This window comes from Neovison vison, chromosome 12 (assembly GCF_020171115.1).
Source record: "Neovison vison isolate M4711 chromosome 12, ASM_NN_V1, whole genome shotgun sequence".
NCBI classification, from domain to species: Eukaryota; Metazoa; Chordata; class Mammalia; order Carnivora; family Mustelidae; genus Neogale; species Neogale vison.
The window spans coordinates 21,739,957-21,767,925 of record NC_058102.1 but is presented as its reverse complement, the minus strand read 5'-3'; the positions used below and the strand labels follow the sequence as shown (position 1 = coordinate 21,767,925).

General features: G+C 35.1%; 1 protein-coding gene across 5 annotated transcripts in view; it reads right to left on the bottom strand.

Moving 5' to 3' along the window:
* ANKS1B (ankyrin repeat and sterile alpha motif domain containing 1B) overlaps positions 1–27,969 on the bottom strand; it is a 1,114,861-nt gene that overhangs the window by 654,288 nt on the left and 432,604 nt on the right. For all 5 annotated transcript variants that reach the window (XM_044228192.1, XM_044228193.1, XM_044228194.1 and 2 more), the window contains exon 11: positions 3,428–3,564. In XM_044228192.1, coding sequence (XP_044084127.1) covers positions 3,428–3,564 — 137 coding nt within the window. The remainder of the gene's footprint in view (positions 1–3,427; positions 3,565–27,969) is intronic.

Below are 27,969 nucleotides of genomic sequence, written 5' to 3'. Positions count from 1 at the left end.
TAGGTGGGACTGGGTAGAGTTGATTGGAAAAAGGCATGAAGCAACTTTCTGGGTTGATAATGTTTTAATATCTTGCTTTGAGTGGTGGTTACACTTACATATACAAATGGTCAAAATTAACTAAATTGTGTTTCATTCTTCCATTAGGGAGAAGGAAAGATGTTTCACCAGGAAAACATTAAAAAAAAAAAAAGGCTTCGTGCAACTAGCGTTTAACTAGTAGAAAGAAGAAAACTTGGTGTATCAATAACTTACCTAATTTTTTTTAATGACATTATTTTTTTTCAAGTGTTTTTAAGTACTTTTTCAAGTTTCAAAGTTATTTAATTTTCAAGTATAAATAAATAAACCAGCCTTGTGAATTCATCTAAACAGAGAAACTCAGGCTTGTGGATCAATATACTGGAGAGATAACCAGTAGCATAAAAATATTTCAGTCTCCGTGAATAGAAAATAGAATGCTTCACAATCTGGAGAATTTTAAGACATGAAAGAGCCCAAAGAAGCAAAGGTAAAAAGATCAAACACAAGATGCAGAACTAACAGCTGTGACTTAGTGAGTTAAATATGCTGAATAAATCAAACTTAACAAAGCACCACAAGTTGGTAGCTTCCAAGTAATTAATACACTAATCAGAAGCACATGCAATATGTTGTCTGGACTACCTCATTGTGACAGCAAGGACTCCTTGGTTACAATGGATATTCTTCATTTGCAGGTAGAGTTATGGAAAGTAAATTAGGTAAAGGCATGCTTGAGGCAAAGAGGAAGTAACATAATTTGCTCTATCTAAGGAGTCTCTATTTGTGGTGAATGAGATGAAAGTTCCGTTTTCATCTCACATCTGTTCTAGATCATTCTTCTCACAGTAAGACGGAACATATCTGCTAATACTTGGGCAAATAAATGTGAATTCATAGATAAGAGTTGTACTTATACGTTTCGTTCCAAGGCTCATCCCCAGTTTTAAGAGTGAAACGATCATTTCACCCATGTTACTAATGTCTAATTAGTAAATGAAAAAAATGTTTGAGTACCACAAGTCAATCTAACTTCACATTTCTTGCATTTCTACATAAAGCCAGAATTAGCAGACACTTTAGAAGATTAAACCTGTGATCAAAATATGGGCTTACATAAGCTAACCAATAATTATCTTTTCTTTGGAATAGTTAGCTCTTGACAATGCTTCATCCCTGACAGACCTGTTACTTGTCAGAACACACCAGGGATTCCACTATTTTATCCATCTAGCTGTCCTCCATCCACACCCTCTAGTCTCTTAACCTTTTCTTGAAATCACATATCCTGCTTATATTCCCTGTAATTACTTCTACTTAAATTTTCTATTACCTGTTCTTTACTGAGAATAGGGAGCCTAGAAGATCAGAACTCATAAAAAGAAATAGTTAAGGCACCAAAGTCTCTGAGGTGAAACAGTAGTCCAACTGAGGTTATATTCTTTCCCAACTATACACCTTAGCTTCTGAGGTTATATTCTTTCCCAACTATACACCTTAGCTGCTACTGTTCTATTACATACATACTTCAGGCTGCACTGTCTCAAATTTAAATACCATCCCCCTAGTTTCCTGACTTTCTCACTTCATATTTTTTCCTTCCTAAATCTAAAAAGGGAAGGTGGAATCAGTTGCTTCATAAACATTTATTAATGGACAGAATCAAGGAATCAAGTCAAAAAGGAATTTCTGACTACTGCTACTGTTTTTTCAATTAATCAAAACAAAATGAGTAGAGAATGCAAAGAAGAATTTATGGAGTAAGCTCCCTTAGAGTTGATTAGATTACAAATATGTAGAAAGAAAATCTGCTTTTTATCCATTAAATCACTAAATTCATTTATATTAATTTATGTTGATATAAAAATAAATGTGTTTAGTAATGGATATCATTAACTTGTGCATAAGATAATCTCCTACCCAAGTAATTAAAAACGCTGAAAATGTAATGGCTGCACAGTAACACCAGAAACACCTTCATATAATGAGAGACCCAGGGAAGATAAATGTGACATTTAGCCTCTAAATCTGGCTTTAGGGAAGTTTGTTTTTTGAACCAAAAGAATTAGATCAAATTTTTTTGGAAAAAAAAAAAAGAAGGGATCTTTGAAGACATTTCCTTCTCCACATAGTTGGATACTGTGTGAAATGTTACCTTGCCTAAACAAACCTGTAAGTTCCATTCTCATAAAGATATTGTACAACCAAGAAAAGGAGGAGACAACTCTTTCATTAAGAAAAAAGGAAAAGGAATGTTGAATCAGTTGTACAATTTTGCCTCTTTGGAGTGTCAATATCCTTATCCATAACACTATAATATTACATTTCCTTGAAATTAATGAAGGTTAAATGAAACAGTTTATGTGAAAGTGTTCTATAAACTGTAGGGAATATGTGAATTTAAAATGCCATTTTATTCATGAGGATAATTGTAATGAAAATAAACTAAAATAAATCATATTGAAGAAGGTAGATATTAAGCAAATCATTGCTCATTTAGACCAAAACAGTCTTAAAAAGAGACATTTGTCTTACAAATTGGCTCAAAGAATTTGTTCATACTATATATCTAAGTAGATGGTGAATGGCATTGATTGGATCCAAAGTCCCCCTCTCTTGGATTTTATGAGGCCCATTCAGAATGAGCCAGGTTGAGAACACCACCAATTCCATGTTCTGAGTCCATCTGTTGGCAAAAATGTAATGCAAACAGCTTTATAAGTGCTATTTTCAAAGAAATATCACAGAACAGCTTGTCCCAATGATATTTCTAAAGCTTGCCTGCAAACCGCCTACTGGGAAATCCAACTGAAAGAGAAGAGGGAAGAGAAAGAAACCCATACATACAAGTGACAAAAATTGAAAAAAAGAACAAAAGATGGAGGGAGACAAGCTAGAGGAAAGTGAGCACTGGAGAAAAATAAGGAGCAATGAGAGGTGCAATATTAAACACAGGCAAAATTAGTTGGAAACCCTAAGGAATAGAGAATTTTTTTTTTAATTATCAAAACATCTTGGGTTGGAAGATAGAGAAATGATCACAAATAATTTGGCATGTCCAGTGAAGTGAAGATAAAAGGAGCAGGAAAACCCAGAAAACATGTAATAGCTAAGTAATTGGAGGATAATTATTAAGATGTGAGAGGAAAATGATGTAAAATAGCCATTTTTCTAAGTTTCACTTTTTTTTCTGTAATATACAAATTCATTATTCCAAAAATAATATAGATTTCAATGTGTATCATTAACTCCAAGGAAGGAAACATCCTCCTCCAAGTCCCTTCTTTTAATATAAAAATGTACTCACAAAGCACAAAACAGACCAGGCATTACAATATAAGTAGTATACATGCAATAATCAAAAACAAAATATTTTACTGTAGATGATGTCATTCTGGGCACTTACCTGGGGTCGAATAACTTTAACAATATTTTTGAGGGCAGTGTCAGGGGATGGAGGTGAGCAGTCAGGTGTTGGGCCTGTTGAGCTGTTTCTATGGTTACTACTTCCTGGAGCAGTAATTGCTACCTCAGATGCATTATCTGTGAATAAAAATAGAACTGCCATAAACCTAATCACTCAGTTTACCATCTAAGACTTGAAATTACTTTAGTGAACATGAATTGAGTTTTTAACTTAAAACTGGTATCAATTATAAGATCATAATGAGGAATATGCACAGCAGTATATTTTAAAGATAATGTTTATTGAATGCTTTGCTTTCCTTTGGAATGGTAAATATCATACCCTGTAGTATTATTTCAAGAAGAGTATTATTATACAATTCACAATGATAGATCACCCAACACAGCTATTAAGACTGTCATTATTATACAAATGGCCAAAACTTCAGCTTACCTAAGAAGAATATGATTTTTTAATATGAATGGGCTTAGCTTTCCCCATCATCTCTCAAATGGTTATTGATCTTTTTAAAGTGGAAGTTTTGCATCTCCCTGAGGTATAAAATCCAAATTCAAGCCTCCTCAAACCACATTCCCCAGAAGTCCCTCAACTATTGAGAGGCATCCCAGTGAATTAACCTGAGGAAACACTGACATTTGTGAACAATAGTTTTATAATGTAGACTGACACAAAACTATCACACCCAGATAAACACATCTTATACAAACTAAATCTCTTCCTTATGTTTAGTATTGAGAGTTGGAGGAAGAATAAAGGCATGACTTTAAAATCAGCAACCTGCATAAAACTTCTTAAATTTTTATCAAAACAAAATGACAAGAAAAGATGCAGTTTTAGAGTGTTTAACATACTTAGAAAAGAATGGAAAAAACTCCATAAATAACTCTTGCTAGCACATAAAAGATATATTATCTTAACGACAATTTGGCAATCCTCTACAGCTTTGTATGGAAAGCATTGCAAGCTCAGATCTAAAAAAAACAAACAAAATTCCTTGTTTTTAATTAGCTCCCAATAATTTTCTGTCCTAGGCAGTTGAAATTGTGCAAAAGAGACTGAGACTGTGAATTCTTTATAGATTAGTAAGTTTTCTCTGTTCCATGGCCATTGTCTACAATCCCAAGTGAAAAGAAATAATTTATGAAGACACCTCTTGCTTACAAAAAGTGAAGGGATGAAAACGCTACCCACCATATAAAAACATAATTCTGTTACATTGGGCAGTCCAGGCACAGGTTCGTGAAACAAACAAACAAACAAAAAGTACAAATGTGACACATTGAATTAAACAGATTATTTATTAAATAAGTCTTAAAAGTACCAGAGCTCACTCTTGACTCAGGTTTAATGGATAAGGTGAGATTTGAATTATCATCTCAAGAATACCCAGAGTTCTGAAAGACAGTAATTGGGTGGTCTTCTGACTATACTAGAATTAGTATGAGTAAATACTGAAGCAGAGATAAAATATCAGTCAACAAGACAATGAAAAGTAGCCCTGATCCTCTCCCACTTGTACCTTCCTTTCATTCATTCAACCATACATCTTAAAACATTTAAGGGCAACTATATGTCACGTATTATGTTATATTCTAGGGAAAAAAAGAACCTTTAGACAGAGGGTAAAAGGTAGGGAAGGATGAACAGGTAGAGCACAGAGGACATGTAGGGCAGTAAAACTATTCTGTATGATAACAATAGTGGTGGATACATTGTCATTGTACATTTGTCCAAACCCATAGAAAGTAGAGCATCAAAAGTGAACCCTAGGATCATTTATATGGACATTGGATGATAATGGTGGGTCAATGTAGGGTCACTGATTGTAACAAGTGTACCACTATGGTGGGTAATGTTGATAGTGGGGAAAGCTGTGCCTGTGAGGGGACAGGGTACAAGAGAAACCTCTATACCTTCTGCTTGATTTTTCTGGGAACCTAAAACTTCTTTAAAAAATAAAGTTTAATAAAAATTTTAAAAATCTATGCTCTTAAGAAGTATATAGTCAAGTGTAACATCAGACATGTAGAAAAAGTGTAATGTAATATATAATTTGAGACCTTATAACAGATAAAGGAAGCATGATGAGACAGCAAGAGGAGGAGCAATCACCAGACCGTGGCTATGAAAGAAGAGAGCTGTGAAAGGTTTCCATTTTCAGGCAAGAAAGCTGAGATGGAATATAAAACATAAGGAAGGGCATGGAGGTGAAAAGAGCAAAGACAAAGCCATTATTTTATGTTAGGAAAAAGTTGGAGATAAGTTTAAATAAGTACAAGGGAGTTTTATTAGTATATTAGTTTATATTTAATTTGTAGGCAATGAGAAATATTGAGAATATTTAAGCAAGAAGTGCATAATAATAGTAGCTAATGTTTATTGAACTCCAGTGAAATAATGTTAGAGACATTGTTCTCTTTCTTTATTCTCTCTTTTGTAGTTCTCATTGTTGTCTCTCTGTGTTGTATTCTGAGTAGCTTTTTCTTTTTTTTTTTTTTTTTAAAGATTTTATTTATTTATTTGTCATAGAGAGAGAAGCGAGAGCAAGCACAGGCAGACAGAGTGGCAGGCAGAGGCAGAGGGAGAAGCAGGCTCCCTGCCAAGCAAGGAGCCCTATGTGGGACTTGCTCCCAGGACGCTGGGATCATGACCTGAGCTGAAGGCAGCCGCTTAACCAACTGAGCCACCCAGGTGTCCCCTGAGTAGCTTTTTCATACTCCCTTTCCAGTTTATTGGCTCTTTCCTCAGCAGTGTCTAGTCTACTATCAAATCATTTTCATAATTTCACTTACACTTCACAATTCTAAAATTTCTATTTGGTTCTTTTTCAAATGTACAATGTCACCATTTGGCATTTTTCAGGTTTTTTTTTTTTTAGCAATTTCAAGCTTGCTTTTATTTAGTAGAAAATAACAAGCATAGTTTTTGGTTTTTTAAAATCTGTGCCTGATAATTCCAGTATCTGAAGTCTTCATGAGTCCGTTTCTGTGTCTCTGACTCTCATTCACGGTATTTTGTTCCATTACCTTTCTCATCTTCAGTTCTGTGCTACTTTTTACTCAACTTTTGTTAGCACAAGATATACAACATTAAACTTAATTCTTTGTCTGTTAGTACATATTAATTCAAAAAAGCATCCAAATTACATTCTAATACCAGATGCTGAAGTCTGTGGACAACTTGCCTGCTCAATGTTAGACAATTTATTTAACCTCTCTAGACATCAGTTTTTTAACTTTAAAAATGAGAATGATTAATAATTGTCTAGAAGAACGTTACTGTTTATATGTGTGAATAAAATGAGAGAATATATATGAAAAATATCTAGCATATTAACAGGTACATAATATGGATTTTATTTTTCCCTATAAACCAAATATCCTCAGAATTAAAATAAAACATAGAAGAGGAAAGAAAAGCCAGAGGGAAAAACAGAACCAAATAATAATAATAATAATGCTTTGCAGATAATACATCTAGAGTAAAGACTGTGTATTTGGATAGAATTTGAGAAAAGTATCTTTTGGCTATTAACACAAACTGGTAGAGATAGAATTTAACTCCAGGAATAAGAGATGATCCCCTGAGGAATGATTCACTGCAAGGGCTGGCCCTGTTGACTACCTTTGCATCAAAGTCAGAAAAATTGAGGGGTACTTTATGCAGACTGTAAGGCAAATGCCTTTTGAATGTATCTTATATGTAATTTAATACATAGTACAGGACAGTGGGTAATCAAGTACTAAATTATTTAGAAAATATTATAACTGTCTCCATCTTCTGAATCCATGATCTATATCATTACACTGATAATTTAATTTTATACTACCTTGCATTGTTCATTACCTCTTCCAGACTAGGTTATATTTTTGCAGACACTTATATTTCCCTTATCCCCTTCATAGCTCTTAGCTCAATGCCTTTAAAAATACTAAATGAAATAAAGTGAATAAAGCAAAACCTGTATGCCAGTGGTAACCATCCAAAATGCCCTTAATTACATAGAGAAAGGTGATCTGGTTTTTGTAATTCTATGGTCCCTTTTGGAGAAAATCCAAATGAGAAGCATATTTTAAATATCTTTTATTATATTATTTTTGAAAATACCAATTATCCAGTGAATTTGTGAAACGACAGCCTGTGTTCAAGACAGTTTTACATGCTCAACCTACATTTTACACCTGCAGCTACAAAATATTGCTGATGAAAAAGGACATGAGGTGGGCAAAAGCTGCTTAACAGAAAATTACTAAATATACTTGCAATTTCAGACTGAAATGAGACTTATCTTCTAGTCAGCTTCTCTTACTACACATTAAATTATGCATTATGACTGTCCACTTCCTCTAAAATAACAAGCTAAGAAAAAAAATCTTCTAGCTTACTTGAGCTTTTAAAAGAAAAGTATTCTATTAATACAAAATAATTCATATGCAACATTACAGAGTAGAATTTTAACATCATTTACTAGCATGTACTGAGCAGCTAAAGTGCACCAGAGGCCATGCTAATTCCTATATAGCTGACAAGTAGAACTGAGATTACTTCTGGCTGGGGACTCAAGAAAAGTGTCAAGGCAGAGGTGGTGACTAAGCAGGTCTCTGACAGATTAGTATGATTCATACATGAAGAAATGAGTGGGAAGGGCATTCCAAGAGTTGAAGGTATGATCAGCAAAAGATAGAGAGATGGAAAGAATTGGGCACAATTGTGGGATAAACAAGAGTTCAGTTTGAATAGGATATTCTTGGAGGAAATACCAAGCACTGGATGGATCATAAACAACAAACCTGAGCTTTGAAATCAGACAAACCTAACCTGAAATCCTGCCATATTGTTTTAAATTGAAGCCGAGCTGACATACAATATCTTGTCAGTTTTAAGTGTACATAGAAGTGATTTGATATTTCTACATATTATGAGATGATCCTCACAGTAAGTCTATTTCTGAATTCTCACCATATATTTTTATCAATTCATTTATAGACTTACACTTATTGTAAATAATGCTACAATGAATGGAGAGGTGCATATATTTTCATTCTCTTTGTACAATATCCTAAGTGGAATTGCTGGGTTTCATGATAGTTCTATTTTTAATTCTTTGAGGAACCTCCCTACCATTTTCCATAGTGGCTACACAAGTTGACATTCCCACCAGCAGTGCACAAGTTTTCTCCTTGCCTTTACTTCAGTCTGTGTGTGCCTCCATCAGAAAGGATGAATACCCAACTTTTGTAGCAACATGGATGGGACTCGAAGAGATTATGCTGAGTGAAACAAGTCAAGCAGAGTCAATTATCATATGGTTTCACTTATTTGTGGAGCACAACAAATAGCATGGAGGACATGGGGAGTTAGAGAGGAGAAGGGAGTTGAGGGAAATTGAAAGGGGAGGTGAATCATTAGAGACTATGAACTCTGAAAAACAATCTGAGGGGTTTGAAGTGGTGGAGGGGTGGGAGGTTGGGGTACCAGGTGGTGGGTATTACAGAGGGCACAAATTGCATGGAGCACTGGGTGTGGTGAAAAAATAATGAATACTGTTATGCTGAAAATAAATAAATTTAATTTAAAAAAAAAAAGGGATCTGAAGTGATTTCTTACAGGGAGCATAGAGATGGGTCTTGTTTGTTTGTTTAACCATTCAGCCATCCTATGTCTTTTGATGTAAGCATTTAGTCCATTTACATTTAAAGTATTTACTGATATGTATGTATTTGTTGCCATTTTGTTAATTGTTATCTGGTTGCTTTTATAATTCTTTTCTCTTCCCTTTTCTTAGTCTCTTTCCTAGTGGTTTGGTGTTTTTCTTTAGTGTTATTTTTGGGTTTCTTTCTCTTTCTCTTTATTTATTTATTTTTTTGTGCATCTAGCTATTGTAGATTTTAGTTTGTAACTACCATAATGTGTGTGCATGTATATACATAAAATGAAAGTAATAAAATCAGGTATATCAGTCATTATATTAAGTATTTATAGAAAAACTATCCCCCAACAAAAACAGAGATGATGGTTATTAAGATGTGAGCTGGGTCTGTGGTTTCATCTGATGTTTGACTGGAAGCAGTGGGCTTCACTATCATGGTTGTTGGCAGCACTCAGTTTTCATGAACTGTTGGCCTTAGTTTCTCACTGTCTGTTGACTAGAAGCTTCCCTCAGTTCCTTGCCATGTAAGTCTCTCTACAGAGGCTCACAATGGGACAGTGGCTTCTATCAGAGTGAGTATGCCAGGGAGCAAAAGAAAACTAGCAAGACGGAAGCCAGAGCTTTTTTGTAATCTGATCTTGGAAATGACACCTATTATTTTAGCCATATTCCATTCACTAGAAGCAAGTCATTAGGTCTAGTCCACCTACAAGGGGAGGGGATTATAAAAGGGCATAGATACTAGGAGGTGGGACAATTGGGAGTTATGTTAGAGACTAAATATCAACAGGATATTTGTGTGGGAAAAAGCTACTCTCAGACGGCAAAAGAAATGGATAAGCCATTTTGGAAAACAACATCGTTAAGATCATTGCCTCTTGATAGCACAGACAACTTACCTTGGTTTGCTAGGTTCTTTCTCAGTTTTAAACCTGGAAGTCCTGTGTCCTGGGAACTCCTTCAGTCCTGGGGCTTGGTTAGTCACCCTACTCTGGACCAAGACTGTGGGCTCATGACTCCACACTACTAGAAATTTGAACTTGGGTTAAGTTACTTAATTTCTCTGTGCTTCAGTTTCCTTATTTGTAAAATAAAAATAATAATAGTGTATCTGTAGAAACTAAATGAGATACATGTAAAGTGCTTAAAGCAATGTATGGCACATAAAAAGTGCCCAATGATATTAAATATATTAAAATATACATATCCTTTCATTAGGGTATGCACACAATTATTATCCAAACAAGGATACTTTTGACAATGAAAGGGAGATCAAATAATAATTGTGCCACATCAACAGACATTAAAGGGAATGTTCAGGGAAAGTAGGATGTTCCTTAAATGTGATTCACATTGAAATTTATATCATAGAAATAAAAGCACCTCCATATAAAACAAGTGCACAATGATGTTTGTTGCTCTTTTGTTAACAGTGGAAAAATAACACAAAATGAAGTGAACACTCACCAATAGAGGTGGAATAAATCATGAACATAATACCATGAAATATTATGCAACCTTTAAAAAAATAAATTATAGTGATACCCACTGACTAGGAGGTGCTCTGAAATACTGTTGAATGAGAAAAATAATATGTAGGAAAATATTTATGGCTTTTCTTTTTGTAAAATAAATGTTTCACACTCAGAGGCAAATGCTGAAGTTTAAATTTCAGGATCCTAAACTTTCATGGCCTGTTCCAAGGAGCTGGGAGGGTCCCTGGAAATGTCTTTGTGAATTTTATGAAAAGTAAAAAATTTTAATTGCAGTAAGTTAAGATCTCTTCAAATTTTTTCCAACTCCAGTTTTCTTGCTATCATAGTTCTCTTTGGTTTTGGTAGTATTAAAATGGCTGCAGACATTTTTGGAATCTGGGTAAGGGGAAGATGAGTTGGGGATACATGTGCTTTGGATTTAGTGGGACATATTTGCAAGGTTGAAGTCACTTCCTTGTATAGTCCAGATGTTAAAATGGCTTCTGAAATTCTCCTGTCACCTCTTGTGCCAACCCACCTGGTGTGTGACTATAAGATTTAGAGCACTACTACAATATGAGTGCTATTATGATATGAATGTGGCCTAGAAATATTTATGTGCCAAAAATATTTGATATGTATAGAAGTTCATACATGGAAAGTTCTTCCAAATCCTATAGCTTAGATATGAAACAGAGGTTTCATCAAATTTGGCAACAATCCTAAAAAATAGTTTGGCAGTACCAATAATAGATTATGAAACTGAAAGGAAACTTTCTACCAGCTAATAAAAAAAACACTAATATCAACCATGCTAAAGGAAAGACTGAATCAGTCTATTTCTTTACACTAGCATTATCTAAGAGAAATATAAAATGAGCCATATATGGGATTTTAAATTTGTTAGTAGCCACATTTAAAAATTTTTTAAATAGATAAAATTAATTTTATTTGTATTTTTAAAAAATTTTATTTATTTATTTGCCAGAGAGAGAAAGAGATAGTGAGAGAGGGAACAAAAACATGAGGAGTAGGAGAGGGAGAAGCAGGCTTCCCACTGAGCACGGAGCCCAATGCAGGACTCGATTCCAGGATGCTGGGCTCATGACCTGAGCCAAAAGCAGCCGCTTAAGGACTGAGCCACCCAGGCATCCCAATGAAATTAATTTTAATAATATATCATTTAACTCAATTTATCCAAAATGTCATTTCAATTACTAATAAAATACTTTACATTCCTTTTTTGTGTACTAAGTCTTCATAATCTGAAGTATAACTTATACTTTCAGCATGTGAATTCAGGCAGTAAACTTTCATGATTGGTACCTGAACTCTATTTAAATTTTGTAAAATTACAGTTGGAAAAGTAGATTTGACTGTAAACAAAGTTGTTCTAAACCTAAAAGTTTTCAAATAACTGAATTGAGTAGCAAAACATTATTTTCCTTTAGGGTTTTCATCCACATTGACAAAATTATTTCATTGTTTTTAGGAAAATTGATTTTGACATAAAATAATTTCAGCTTCAAAATTATGTCTACCCAAGTTAAATAAGTTCCCTGACTCAATATTATTAATAGAAAAGTCAAAGGGTGTTGCATAAGTTTAAATTATAAGTTTGGATCCTGCTAAAAAAAAGTTTTAAAATGTTTTTTGGGATATTTAATTTTAATTTTAAGCAAACAATTTTCATTGATTCTCTTTTCACTGTTGAGAACAAACTTCTTATCAAATTCATTATGCAGCTGATGAATGTACTTCTTATTATTTTCCACTTAATTGTCTTTAAAAAATTTTTTTAGACAATAAACTACCTTTTTAGTTTGCTCGGCCATGGCAAATTGAAATTAGCATTGTCATGAAATTTGTCATATACCATATCCCAATCTCTCCTTTTCCCCTTTAGTCTTTCAGTCATTGTGTGCAAGGTGAAAAGGGAGATGAGATAAGGGGAATAGGGAAACCCTGGTAATGTTAGTAAAATCCCAGCCCTTCCTTTGTCCACCAAAATTTACGCATGATGGCCCTTTAAAACTGTGTAACTGCCTGGGGAAGACCAGCCAGTTTCTCCAGTTAATTAGCAACAGTAAAAAGGACAGACTTGCTCACAGACAACTATAATCCATATGAATGGTACAATGAAAGAAAAAAATAAAGTTGCAAACTAATAGGTACAGCATGGTTCTATTTTAGTAAAAAGAAATAAAACCCATATGTATATACATATACATGCTTTGCTTTGCTTGTATCCTAACATATATATACTGAGCTGTTAGTATTGTTAAAGTGAAGGTGGTGAGGAAGTAGGCACAATTGGGTCAGGCAAAATGGAGGAAATTATTAATATTCCCCTTATAAAATTATGCATTGTATTATAGGTTTTAATTCAGAACTACACACATACATTGGTCATTCATAAGCCACCCAATATAGAAAAAAGACTTTTTCAAGTATGGTATAATGTATTATTATTTATTGTTAATTCATAATTTCATAAATTAAACCGGAAATTAGGACTTGATTATCCGATATATTAAGACTGTCTCTGTGGTCTAGTAAGTAGTTTTTCTAAGTGCTTTACATATGTGTGAAAAGAATACATGTATTCTCTATTGATGGATACCTGTTTCTAAGATATGTCTATTAACTCATGATTGTTAGTTGTATCATTCAACACAGTATATTCTTATGTTTCTTAATTTTTTCATTTTTTAAAGTATATTCTTAAGTTTCTTTAATTTCATTTTCAGTGAATTATGATATATTAAAATCTTACACAAACTGTGGATTTCAGTTTGTCATTGAAATCATATCAGTTTTGCCTTTTAATATTTCAAGGCAATGTTGTACGTGAAATATGTGTGAAAAATTTTGTGACTTTATACTTCATTTTTTTTTTTAAGATTTTATTTATTTATTTGACAGAGGGAGATCACAAGTAGGCAGAGAAAGAGAGAGAGAGAGAGAGGAGGAAGCAGGCCTCCTGCTGAGCAGAGAGCCTGATGCAAGACTTGATCCCAGGACCCTGAGATCATGACCTGAGCCAAAGGCAGAGGCTTAACCCACTGAGCCACCCAGGCACCCCTGACTTTATACTTCTTGCTACATTGTGTTTTAGTCTTTAGTTGTTACACAGTATACCTCTTTATCTCTTTTAATGTTTTTAACTTTCAGTTATATTTTGATTGATGCTACTGCTTTAATATCTTTCTTTAGGTTGTTTCACTTGATCTTTTGTTTTTTAACCCCATTGTGTCATTTTTATTTATGCTTGACTCCTGGGAAAAAAACATAGCATGATTTTTAAAAATTGCATCAAATATTCTCATCTTTGTCTTTTATTAATTATTTTCTATTTTGTGGTTTTGGTTTGCCACACTTAACTGCTGGCTTCACTTCTTTTTTCCCAGATTTAAGGACATTTTAATTAATAAATATTTCTGTATTCTTTTATTTTCCATTACTAGTTTGGGAGAATAAATTGTGTTTCTAATTTTTACTGGTTTCTCTTAAAATTTTTACTAAAAACATTTGCAACAACAACAAAAAAAGAAATCAAAAGTCATTAAGTATCTTTGTCTTTTTAGTTTTTAGACCCACTTTACTTACTCTATGATCATAAGCCTCTATCTTCCTTGTTTTTATTGTCTGGAAATTTAACACCCCAGCTGTACATTTATAGCAGTAGACCTGATCCCTGGCTCCCATTTGAAGTGGACCTCTTTTAGATTCCATTACCCTGAAGGATGCAGTCTTCCTTTGGATCCTGCCCATTTCTGAGCCCAGTCACCAGGTAGACTACCATTTAGTTTCCAATTTCTACTTTGTGTTTCTGACCTAATTAAGGATAGGATATCTTCTTTCTTTCTTTCTTTCTTTTTTTTCAGCACAGCTAGAATTTGTAATTTTCTCATTTTATATTTTATCTCTCATCATTGTTTTTGGTACAATGGAAAACAAGGGAAGGATCACTTTAAAAGAAACCTGACAGACCTTGCCGAGTTGACAGGTCATGTTATATTTTCATAATCAGAAAAATCACAATTTAAAAAGCAAAATAATACATGTCTATATATGTAAACCAGATATTCATACTGATTTGTATAAAAGCTATGCACAGCAAAAAACAAACACACAAACAAACAAACAAAACCCAGGAAAGAAAGAAACCAGAATGTTAACAATAGTTACCCTGATAGGTAAGATTCAATAAAATAATTCACTTTCACTTATTTTACTTTGTACATATTTGAACAAAATTAACAAAATAATTTATTCAATTTTATAATGAGAACCTATTGTAATAAGTCCTATGTAAGTATGTAGTGATAAACTTATTTTTAACTGGCTAGTAGAAGAAAATATAAGCATTTTATTAGTAGCAATATTAAAAACTATTATACTATACTAAAGAATAAGAACACCAATATAACAGGTTTTCCTAGGGAAAACAATGAAAAGATTTTAAATGAGTTCATAGGTTTAGAAAGACTTCTATGTTGCTGTTTCAGAATTTAGACAAATCCCTCCTTTCCACATTTGGTTAGAGTAATCAAAGTATGCTTCTGTTAAAATGATGATCCAGTTCAAACCCCTCAAGTGGTGGGGGGGTGGGAGGTTGGGGTACCAGGTGGTGGGTATTATAGAGGGCACAGCTTGCATGGAGCACTGGGTGTGGTGAAAAAATAATGAATACTGTTTTTCTGAAAATAAATAAATTGGAAAAAAAAAAATGATGATCCAGGATTCTCATACTTGCCTGTGACTTAAATTTTCTAAGGAAAGAAATGCTAGCTAGTTCACTGCTCTTGACTTGTTTACAGCAGTTTTTAGCATTCTATTATTCTCTTCTCATTTCCTCTATTCACAGAAAAGAGACACAGAAGACACTAGATGACTATTCAGTAGTGATTTCAATGATTCTATAAGAAATGAAAGGTGTAGAAAAACCTCTGTGATTAAATGGCACCTACAGTTCTTTCTCTGGGTTCTGTGCATAAATAGCAGAATAGAATATCCCACAGAGAACAAATGTGGCCAAGTTTGGTAGTAAAATATATAATTCTGGATGCGGTAACAGTCTATTTGAGCCCTATTGACTCAATAGGTACCTAGAATGCTTTAAGCTTTTGCTTTGCAATATATTGTAGATAAAACCTCTCCCATTACTCTTATTTTTCTTTGTGTCTCATATACCCAAGGGCCTGGAAAATAGTAAGTCCTCAATAAATAGCTGAGGAACAAATGAATGAATCAATAATCTCATTAAAGAAGTTCTAAATGGTAGGATGGAACACTGAAGGAAGAGCTATGAATTAATACAAAGAGTCACAGAGATTTCTCAATGACAGATTTGTTTTTTAATTATCATCTCTTTCAATAAACTATTCATCTATTTTGACTCAGTTTCCTCAATTGCAATAAGAGATGGTGATAAATGTGATGAAATGAGAGATCTAGAAATATTTTTTGCATTAATTCTTGGTGGACTTTAAATAATGAAAATACTTTAATTCTCTATTTTTTTAACTAGTCAAACTTAGTCTATTAATTCCCAAAAATAATACCAGAGAATAAGCTATTTTTGTCTTTTCATTTTTTATTATTCATTTCTGAGATACCAATGAAAAAACATTCTATTGTGAGTTTCTTCAATGTGTGTATTCTAATATAAATATAAAATGTGATACACTGAATAAAATCTAGAATAAAATATAGTAATATAAAATTGTTACTTTCTAAATGTATAATGTGACTGCAGTTGGGTGTTAGTTAATTTTGCTAATGTACCTTAATTAAGAGTGTAGGAGTACCTAAAGAGAAAACTAGTCATTTTAGTATGTTACATTAATAATACAGCATCTATGGAAAAGAATATAAAATGAATTAGTGAGTTTACCAGTTGATGTATCTGATATGTCTAGACAGTGTAGTGAGATAAAAAGGTTAAATATGAGACTACGAGCATTATGCAAGATTTCTTTAAGATTATATTTTCAGTATAATGTTATTTCCAACTTAGAGCTGTATGTAGCAACTGCTAAACAGAACAAAATAAGAGTGAGTCCATGAAATAACAACTTAATCATTAGAGTGAGCTGAAATTATACAACTGTAAATTCCCATGAACTGTGATTTGCTTCTATTAGGAGCACTGAGAATAACTCTTGTGAAGTGTTCAATCAGTAAACCAAACAAGATAATCTAAATTAGAATATTCTGAAGTATAAGCAAAAATGGAGGTTAAAACCTGTGTCCTTAGTAGATGAAGGTTTATTTCAGGGAAGTTTCAGTATTTTAGACATACTATCTATCCTTAGCCTATTCAACTTTCTTTCTTCAAAGAGGGAGATCACCTATATATTTAACATTAATAAGATAAATGCAAACTGTTTTGACATGATCTATTTTAACTTTCTAGATGACTAAGTTATTTTTAATTATTTTCTAATTATAAAAGCAGTATGTGTTTATTGTAGAAAATTTGGACAATACAAAAAGTATGAAGAAGAAGACAGAAATAACATGTAATCTTAGGATCCAGAGATAGTATATACAATCAATATAATATCTTTCAGATCTTTTCTTCCTATGCATATACACATAATAATATTTTCAACTAAATATGTATCAAATGATAAATATACATCTATTCATTCAATGGATATTTATTGAATGACAACTATATGCCATTAGGAAAATTTGAATAATTAGATATTATTTGAAAATATTAATGATTATGGATGAGTATATTCTTTGAATTTATCATTATTACTTAATTATTCACTTGTTTTCACTTTTGGTTGTCTCCAATACATCCACTTATTTTAAATTGATTAGAACATCCCCTAGTACTACTTCACACATGGGCACGATATAGATTTATCACAAAACACTAAAAAAGTCTCCAACTCTGCCTATTTTGTTTGAAAGGAAAAATTCAAGACTTATTCTGGCAAATTCAAAAGAATGTCGAAGTTGCATGTTAAGTAATTAAGTAATCAATTAATGAACTGTGAGTGTGGTTAAGAATATGGTCTCCAGAGCTGAATATCCTGTATTCAAATTCCAGAGTTGCCATTTTTTAGCAAACTTTAAACTTTTCTGTGACTTGTTTCCCTTATCTGTAAAATGGGAATGAGAATACTAGCTACTTCATATATATTTGCTTAAGATTGAACAAATTAAGATTCACAAAGTAAGTATTTGATAACAGTAGCTATTATTTTTTTCATTAATGTTTACTTAGTACATTTTATGTGGCAGTGATTTTGTTAGAAGCTCTGATTACAATGGTAAACAGACAAGCAAGATTTTTAACTTTATCAGATAAATAACCAAAACAGATACTAAAATAAATAACCTCAAAGTAATTCCATGATGGCAATCAAAGCAAGGACTATAGAAGAAAGTAAAATTAGAAGGTGCTAAAGAGGAGAAAACACAGGCCTCCATATACTTAGTCTGGGGCATGAGTGTGTGTGTATGTGTGCCTACAAAGGATTTTTCCCTGAGGAAGAATACATATTGTCTACTTGGAGGAAAGAGAAGGAAAAGGGAAAGTAGGAGCAGACATTGGATTAGGTAGGAAGGAGATTGCCCGTGTTAAAGAACTAAAAGGAATTAAAGATGGCCAGTATGGGAAGGTAGAAACTGATGAGCAAAGTCAATGTGCAGAAATCAGTGGCTTTCTTATACACTAACAATGAAAATACAGAAAGGGAAATTAGAAAATCGATTCCATTTACTATAGCACCAAGAACCATAAGATACCTGGGAATAAACCTAACTAAAGAGGTAAAGGATCTATACTTGAGGAACTATAGAACACTCATGAAAGAAATTAAAGAAGACACAAAAAGATGGAAGACCATTCCATGCTCTTGGATCGGAAGAATAAACATTGTTAAAATGTCTATACTGCCTAGAGCAATCTATACTTTTAATGCCATTCCGATCAAAATTCCACCGGCATTCTTCAAAGAGCTGGAGCAAATAATCCTAAAAATTGTATGGAACCAGAAGAGACCCCGAATCGCTAAGGAAATGTTGAAAAACAAAAATAAAGCTGGCGGCATCACCTTACCTGATTTCAAGCTTTATTACAAAGCTGTGATCACCAAGACAGCATGGTACTGGCATAAAAACAGACACATAGACCAGTGGAACAGAGTAGAGAGCCCTGATATGGACCCTCAACTCTATGGTCAATTAATCTTCGACAAAACAGGAAAAAATATACAGTGGAAAAAAGACAGTCTCTTCAATAAATGGTGCTGGGAAAACTGGACAGCTATATGTAGAAGAATGAAACTCGACCATTCTCTTACACCGTACACAAAGATCAACTCAAAAATGGATAAAAGACCTCAACGTGAGACAGGAATCTATCAGAATCTTAGAGGAGAACATAGGCAGTAATCTCTTTGATATCAGCCACAGCAACTTCTTTCAAGATACGTCTCCAAAGGCAAAGGAAACAAAAGCGAAAATAAACTTCTGGGACTTCATCAAAATCAAAAGCTTCTGCACAGCAAAGGAAACAGTCAAAAAAACAAAGAGACACCCCACGGAATGGGAGAAGATATTTGCAAATGACAGTACAGACAAAAGGTTGATATCCAGGATCTATAATGAACTCCTCAAACTCAACCCACACGAAACAGACAAACACATCAAAAAATGGGCAGAAGATATGAACAGACACTTCTCCAATCAAGAAATACAAATGGCTATCAGACACATGAAAAAATGCTCATCATCATTAGCCCTCAGGGAGATTCAAATTAAAACCACATTGAGATATCACCTTACACCAGTTAGAATGGCCAAATTTAACAAAACAGGAAACAACATGTGTTGGAGAGGATGTGGAGAAAGGGGAACCCTCTTACACTGTTGGTGGGAATGCAAGTTGGTGCAGCCTCTTTGGAGAACAGTGTGGAGATTCCTCAAGAAATTAAAAATAGAGCTTCCCTATGACCCTGCAATTGCACTCCTGGGTATTTACCCCAAAGATACAGATGTCGTGAAAAGAAGGGCCATCTGTACCCCAATGTTTATAGCAGCAATGGCCACAGTCGCCAAACTATGGAAAGAACCAAGATGCCCTTCAACGGATGAATGGATAAGGAAGATGTGGTCCATATACACTACGGAGTATTATGCCTCCATCAGAAAGGACGAATATCCAACTTTTGTAGCAACATGGACGGGACTGGAAGAGATTATGCTGAGTGAAATCAGTCAAGCAGAGAGAGTCAATTATCATATGGTTTCACTTATTTGTGGAGCATAACCAATAGCATGGAGGACAAGGGGCGTTAGAGAGTAGTAGGGAATTTGGGTAAATTGGAAGGGGAGGTGTACCATGAGAGACTATGGACTCTGAAAAACAGTCTGAGGGGTTTGAAGTGGCGGGGGGGTGGGAGGTTGGGGTACCAGGTTGTGGGTATTATAGAAGGCACAGCTTGCATGGAGCACTGGGTGTGGTGAAAAAATAATGAATACTGTTTTTCTGAAAATAAATAAATTGGGAAAAAAAAAAGAACCCAGGAATATATATATATAAAAATAAAAGTCTAAACATGGAAAGGAAGAAAGGAAAGAAGGGAGGGAGGGAAAGAGAGAGAGAGAGAGAGAGAAAGAAAGAGAGAGAGAGGAAGGAAGGAAGGAAGGAACAAAGAAGAAAGAAATAAAGAAAAGGAGGAAGGTAGGGAGGGAGGAAGGAAGAAAGGAAGGGAAAGAGAGAGAAAGAGACAAAGAAAGGAAGAAAGGGAGAGAGGACATCATTCAGGGCATTTTGAACCTTATTAGGAATCTGGGTCATTTTTCTAAAAACAATGACAAGTCACTAAAAGGTTTTAACCAGAGGAGAGATGTAATCAGATTTGTGATTTCTGAGATTATTTTGGCTGCATCATAAACAGTAAATTCAAGGAAGGAAAATAAGACAATATTTTATTATTAAAACAATCTCTAAGAGTAGTTGGTAATGGTAGAGAAACAGGGAGATTGGAGGTTTAATTAGGGATAGAGTATAAGTTATAGAATTAACTTCATCTTAACACTTACGGCTGTTAAAAATCACAAGACCTAGTGACTGACTGAATATAAGAATCAATGGAAACAGAGGTGGTGAGAAAGACACAGGTTTCTGCAGTCAGATGAATAATTAATTCACTCACTGAGATAAGGAACTGTGCGTGAAGAACAAGTTTGAAGATAAAGATAGGAGTTTAATCTTGGCCATGTTAGGGTTAAAGCACCTTTGAGACATACAGGTAGAGATATTCAGTGGAGGATGGTTGGATGGATGGATGGATGGATGGATGGAAGGAAGGAAGGAAAAATGGATGAGGCTGGAATTGAGAGAAGCAGTATAGACCAGAGGGAAAAACTGGGGAATCTTGTTGATAGTAACAGAAACCATACTATGGATGGAATAATTTAGGAAGAGGAAAAAAAAAAAAAGAATAGGAATGACTTTGTCTGAACCTAAGGAACTCCCAACTTTTAAAGCCATATAGAAAAATGTCAGTCGTCAGCATAGAGAGGGAACAGTTCAATAAGATGAAAATTGTCCTTAGACATCAAAGGGAAGACAAGGTGTCACTAACTTGTGGAATGCTGCTGAGAAATGTCCTCTCAATTTTGTGATATTAAGGTCATTGGTACCTTTAGGAAGTACATTTGGAAAGAGCAGTGAGGAATGGAAACCCAACTAAAGTAGGCAGAGACATGGAAGGAAAGGATAAAAATTAACGTACTGAGAATGTGGAGGGATGGAGAGAAGCTAAGGAATTAAAGAGAGTTAGGGGATTTTTCAGTTATTGTTTATTTATTGCTTTCATTGATAGCTGTTATTGTTGTTTCTGTTTTTTATATGAAAAAGTCTTAGGCAGATTTAAATGTTAAGGGTATGATCCAGTGGAAGGACAGTTAAAAATCAGGGTAAAGCATGAATGACTTGAAAGGGTCACACTCCTGAGAAGGCACAGGAAAGGGTACTTACTAGAAGGAAAACCCCTCCACTTTAACAGAAGGCACAGGCAAGAGAAGGCTTCAGGGGAACTGCATTTGTAGACGTGGTGGAGGATGTCAACACAGTTTCATCTCATGGCTTGACTTTTATTATGAATGAGAATATGCAGCTGTCTGCTGAGAGTGAGACACAAGGCAGGAAAAAGTACCTGAACTTTGAGGAGAATATAGTAGAGTGAAACACACTGTGCCACATGTGTGGAGGCCCCATTTGAATTTGGTGGGCATAAATTTATTTTTTATTTTTACTTATTTATTTGTTTGTTTAATTTTTTTTTCAGAGATGAGACAGCAAGGGGAGGGGTGGAGGGAGAGAAAGAGAAATAATCCCAACCAGACCCCACACCCCATGTGGAGCCTGATTCAAGGCTTGATTCCACGACCCAGAAATCATCACCTGGGTCCAAAGCAGGAGTCTGACACTTAACTGACCAAGCTACCCAGGCAGTCCTAAGCATGAGCTTATTAATGTTTACCCCCGTTTTTATTCATATTCTGACACTGTTCTATAGGATACTATAAATGACATAATAAAAAACCTATTACACACCCACCCCCACATCATCACTTTATAAAAGTTTATTATATTTTTAGATATCTTATTATTCTACAGTTCATGTTATCTATACACGGGACTGGTGAAATTGATTTGATGGAAAACATATAATTCTCTTTTTGTTTAGAATGCTGTTTCTTAAAGATAGACAACTTCTACCAATTTGAACAAACAGAAATGATTACATTTTCAAATTGGTAAGCTGTCTATATGGATGAAGGAAACAGTTATGTTACCAGGATTTCTCTGCAGGAACTGCTGTCCTAGTTTTCTCTCTTTGCTCCCTCTATAAACCAATACTGGGTCACCAATTTACAATTTACTACTTTAATAAATGGCTAAGACATTACTGAACACAGAGCAAATGCCAAATAAATAATTGCTATTTGATAAAGGGTTCTTATCAGCTCGGCCAGTATTTGTATGTAAAAGAATGCTTCCAAGGGGCTTAAAAATAGTTTGCTCTCTTAAATGAGTTAAACATATCCACAGAAATCATATTGACACTACCCATTTGCTTAGCTAAGATAAACATTAGCCCTGGTCCAGTCTGAATTATTTTAATTCAAAATTTTGGCATTAGAATTAAGAAGGCTCCACCATTTTGAAAAAAATATTTTGGCATAAATAAGTTACAGACTCACCCTCACACTACTACCTATTTCAGGATGTTGGGGGAGGTGTTGTGGGTTGTGGGGGATTATTCACGAGAGGACATTTTCATTTCAGGTTGACCACAGTCCAGTAAGCACATTATCAAATTGAATAGAGGTGTGCAAGACCTGCATTATCCTGGCATGAAACAACTGACTGTGTCCTTATTATCAGAGATCATCTATTCTCTTCCATCAGGATTGGAAAACAGTCTTCACTGGTGTTGTTATAAATTGCTCATTAATCAAAATGGATTTATTGAGCATCCATAGTGTGCAAAGCCTGCACTAAGTGATTCAAAATAACAGGTTGCCTAGTTACCATAAAATGGAAAAATTCCCCTGTGAAGGTTAAAATTAAATGAAAGGGAGATAAGAAAACATTATCTTTGATGGCATCTGACTATTTCATAGGGCTTTTTCTGCCATTACAGCTATTTTCTCTCAAAGATAATAGTCATTCATTCGTTCATTCACTTAATTATTCATTCATTTATGTAATTGACTCCTCACTACAACTATATAAGATCCTCTGCTTGATGCAGTAAAGGAAACAAACATGATTCAATATTGACTGCATGAGCATGAGTCTTAGTGAATTTACAAAGCAAGTACTGGACTTCTGCTGATCTTTATTTAATGAGCCTAGTACTAGAGTTCTTTATTCCATATGAAACCTGTAGTCATTGAGGCATTAATAAAATGCTCCTTGCAAAGAGTGTCACTCATTTTCTGGTTGGACTGTAAAATCTTGTTGAATACAGGTTTACTAATAAGTTGTTTTCATATTTAAATTAAACCACTGAATACTATAGAATTTTTTTCAGAATGATATCTACTTTGTACTGGCTTGACTAGTTAATAAATAGAAAAGACAGAAGGGGAGGAGTCAAGTTGGCAGAGGAGTAGCAGGCTGAGATGACATCAGACAGCAGGAGTTCAGCTGGGTAGGTATCAAACCATTCCAAACACCTACAATTCCAGCAGGAGATCAAAGAGAAGAGCAGCAATTCTAGAAACAGAAAATTGACCACTTTCTGAAAGGTAGGACTTGCGAAGAAGTGAATCCAAAGCGACGGGAAGGTGGACCACGTGGGGTGGGGGGTGGGGGCCGGCAAGTGGCAGAGCAACAGAGCACAAAATCAGAACTTTTAAAAGTCTGCTCCCCTGAGGAACATTGCTCCAGAGGCTAAGCAGGAGTGGAGCCCTCATGCGGACAGCATAGTCTCAGGTCCCGTGGGGTCACAGAAGGATTAGGGGTGTCTGAGAGTAGCAGAGCTCACAGGTATTAGAGCGGGGAAGCCAACTACAGAGACGGAGCCAAGGAGTGAGCTCTCAGCTTGGGGTTACCTGAAACTGTGATCTGTGGCACAATCAGATGACAATTTTTTGAGCAGGGACCCCACAAATGGCAGATCCGGGGAGACTCACCTTCCTTCTCCGGAGGCAAGAATCTGCGGAGTTTGGAGACTTCAAACAGGTCTGTGTGTCAGAGACACAAACGCTTGGTCATAGGACAGGTGAGCTTGGAGCATGGCCAGAGACCAGGGAGATGGGAGTGATTCAGCACTTTTCTCTGAGGGTGCACTGAGGAGTAGGGTCCTGAGCTCTTGGCTCCTCCAGGCCAGAGATTGGGAGGCTGTCATTTTCATTCTGTCCTCTAGAACTCTATGGAAAGCATTCAGGGAACAAAAGCTCTGGAGAGCAAATCCAAACAAATTACTTAGCCCAGCCCCTGGCAAGGGTGGTATGATTCTGCCTTGGGCAGAGACACTTAAGAATCACTACAACAGGCCCCTCCCCCAGAAGATTAGCAAGGACATCCAGCCAAGACCAAGCTCACTGATCAAGGAGACCAGAGGAACTCCAGAGGAAGGGAAAGCAAAGCATGGAATTCATGGCTTTCTCTCCATGATTCTTTGGTCTTCCAAAGTTAATTAAATTTTTAAATTTTTTTCTTATTCTAATTTCTTTTAACTTTACTCTTTCCTCTCTTAATGTTTTTAAACTAGTTTATCCTAACAATACCTTTCTTTAAAAAATTCTTTTTGGGGGCGCTGGGGTGGCTCAGTGCATTAAGCCTCTGCCTTCAGCTCAGGTCATGATCCCAGGGTTCTGGGATTGAGTCCCACATTGGGCTCTCTGCTCAGCAGGGAACCTGCTTCCTCCTCTGCCTGCTTCTCTGCCTACTTGTGATCTCTGTCTGTCAAATATATAAATAAAATATTTTTAAAAAAATCTTTATTATAGTCATATCTTATCCTTCATTATATCTAACTTTATTTTTTGTATACATATAGGGTTTTTTCTTCTAAAAACTTTTGGGATACAACTTCTTCTAATATATATATATATATATATATATATATTTATATATATCTTTTTAAATTTTTTTAAACTTCTTTTTACTCCCTTTCTTCTCCCCATGATCTGGTTAACACACATTTTTCTGAGGTCTTTGCCACCCTTTTAGTATTTTATTCTCTTGTTCATATATTCTTATTTGGATAAAATGATAAGATGGAAAAACTCACCACACACACACAAAAAAAGAACAAGAAGCAGTAATGAAGATGAGGGACCTAGTAAATACAAACATTGGAAATCTATCAGATCTAGAGTTCAGAATGATGATTCTCAAGGTACGAGCTAGGTTTGAAAAAGGCATGGAAGATATTAGAGAAACCCTTTCTGGAGAAATAAAAGAACTAAAATCTAACCAAGCTGAAATCAAAAAAGCTATTAATGAGGTGCAATCAAAAATGGAGTCTCTTACTGCTAGGATAAATGAGGCAAAGAGAGAATTAGCAATATAGAAGACCAAATGACATAAGATGGAGGACATGGGAAGATGGAGAGGAAAAGGGAGTTGAGGGAAATTGGAGGGGGAGATGAACCATGAGAGACTATGGACTCTGAAAAACAATCTGAGGGTTTTGAAGGGGTGGGGGGTGGGAAGTTGGGTAAGCCTGGTGTTGGGTATTATGGAGGGCACGTATTGCCTGGAGCACTGGGTGTGGTGCATAAACATTGAATTCTGGTACACTGAAATTTAAAAAAATAAAAAAATAAAAAAAAAAAGAAGACCAAATGACAGAGAATAAAGAAGCTGAGCAAAAGAGAGACAAACAACTATGGGACCATGAGGGTAAAATTCGAGATATAAGTGATACCATGAGATGAAACAATATTAGAATAATTGGGATTCCAGAAGAGGAAAGAGAGAGGGGGGGCATAAGGTATATTGGAGCGAATTATTATAGAGAATTTCCCTAATATGGCAAAGGGAACAAACATCAAAATCCAGGAGGTGCAGTGAACCCCCCTCAAAATCAAAAAGAATAGTTCCACACCCCACCATCTAATGGTAAAACTTATAAGTCTTAGTGACCAAGAGAAAATGCTGAAAGCAGCCTGGGACAAAAAGCTGGTAACATACAATGGTAGAAATATTAGATTGGCAGCAGATCTATCCACAGAGACCTGGCAGGCCAGAAAGAACTGGCATGCTATATTCAGAGCACTAAACGAGAAAAACATGCAGCCAAGAATACTATATCCAGCTAGGCTATCATTGAAAATAGAAGGAGGGATGAAAAGCTTCCAGGACAAACAAAAACTGAAAGAATTTGCAAACACCAAGCCAGCTCTACAGGAAATATTAAAAGGGGTCCTCTAAGCAAAAAGAGAGCCTAAAAGTAGTAGATCAGAAAGGAACAGAGACAATATAAAGTAACAGTCACCTTACAGGCAATACAATGGCACTAAGCCATTGATACTAAACTAGTATCTCTCAATAGCTACCCTAAATGTTAATGGGCTAAATGCCCCAATCAAAAGCCACAGGGTATCAGAATGGATAAAAAAAAAACAGAAGTCATCAATATGCTGTCTGCAAGAAACTCATTTAAGACCCGAAGACACCCCCAGAGTTAAAGTGAGGGTGTGGAAAACAATTTACCATGCTAAGGGACATCAAAAGAAAGTTGGGGTGGCAATCCTTAGATAATTAGATTTTAAGCCAAAGACTGTAATAAGAGATGAAGAAGGACACTATATCATACTCAAAGAGTTTGTCCAACAAGATCTAACAATTTTAAATATCTATGCCCCTAACAAGGGAGCAGCCAACTCTATAATCCAATAAATAACAAAATCAAAGAAACACATCAACAATAATCCAATAATACTAGGGGACTTTAACACCCCCCTCTATGAAATGGACAGATCATCCAAGCAAAAGATCAACAAGGAAGTAAAGTAAACATACTGGACCAGATGGACATCACAGATATATTCAGAACATTCCATCCCAAAGCAACAGAATACACATTCTTCTCTAGTGCACATGGAACATTCTCCAGAATAGATCACATGCTGGGTCACAAATCAGGTCTCAACTGGTACCAAAAGACTGGGATCATTCCCTGTCTATTTTCAGACCACAATGCTCTCAAGCTAGAGCTCAACCACAAGAGAAAAGTTGGAAAGAACTCAAAAACATGGAGGCTAAAGAGCATCCTACTAAAGAATGACTGGGTCAACCAGGAAATTAAAGAAAAATTGAAAAAAATTCATGGAAACAAAAGATAATGAAAACACAACTGTTTAAAATCTGTGGGACACAGCAAAGGCAGTCTTTTTTTTTTTTTAAAGATTTTATTTATTTATCTGACAGAGAGAAATCACAAGTAGACGGAGAGGCAGGCAGAGAGAGAGAGAGGGAAGCAGGCTCCCTGCTGAGCAGAGAGCCTGATGCCGGACTCGATCCCAGGACCCTGAGATCATGACCCGAGCTGAAGGCAGCAGCTTAACCCACTGAGCCACCCAGGCGCCTGCAAAGGCAGTCTTGAGAGGAAAATATATAGTGATACAAGCCTTTCTCAAGAAACAAGGAAGATCTCAAATATACAACCTAAGCCTACCCTAGAGGACCTGGAGAAAGAGCAGCAAAGAAAGCCTAAACCCAGCAGGAGAAGATAATAAAGATCAGAGCATAAATCAATTAAATAGAAACAAAACAAAACAAAAAAAATCAATGAAACCAGGAGCTGGTTCTTTGAAAGAATTAATAAGATTGATAAACCCCTGGCCAGACTTATCAAAAAGAAAAGAGAAAGTCCCAAATTAATAAAATCATTAAT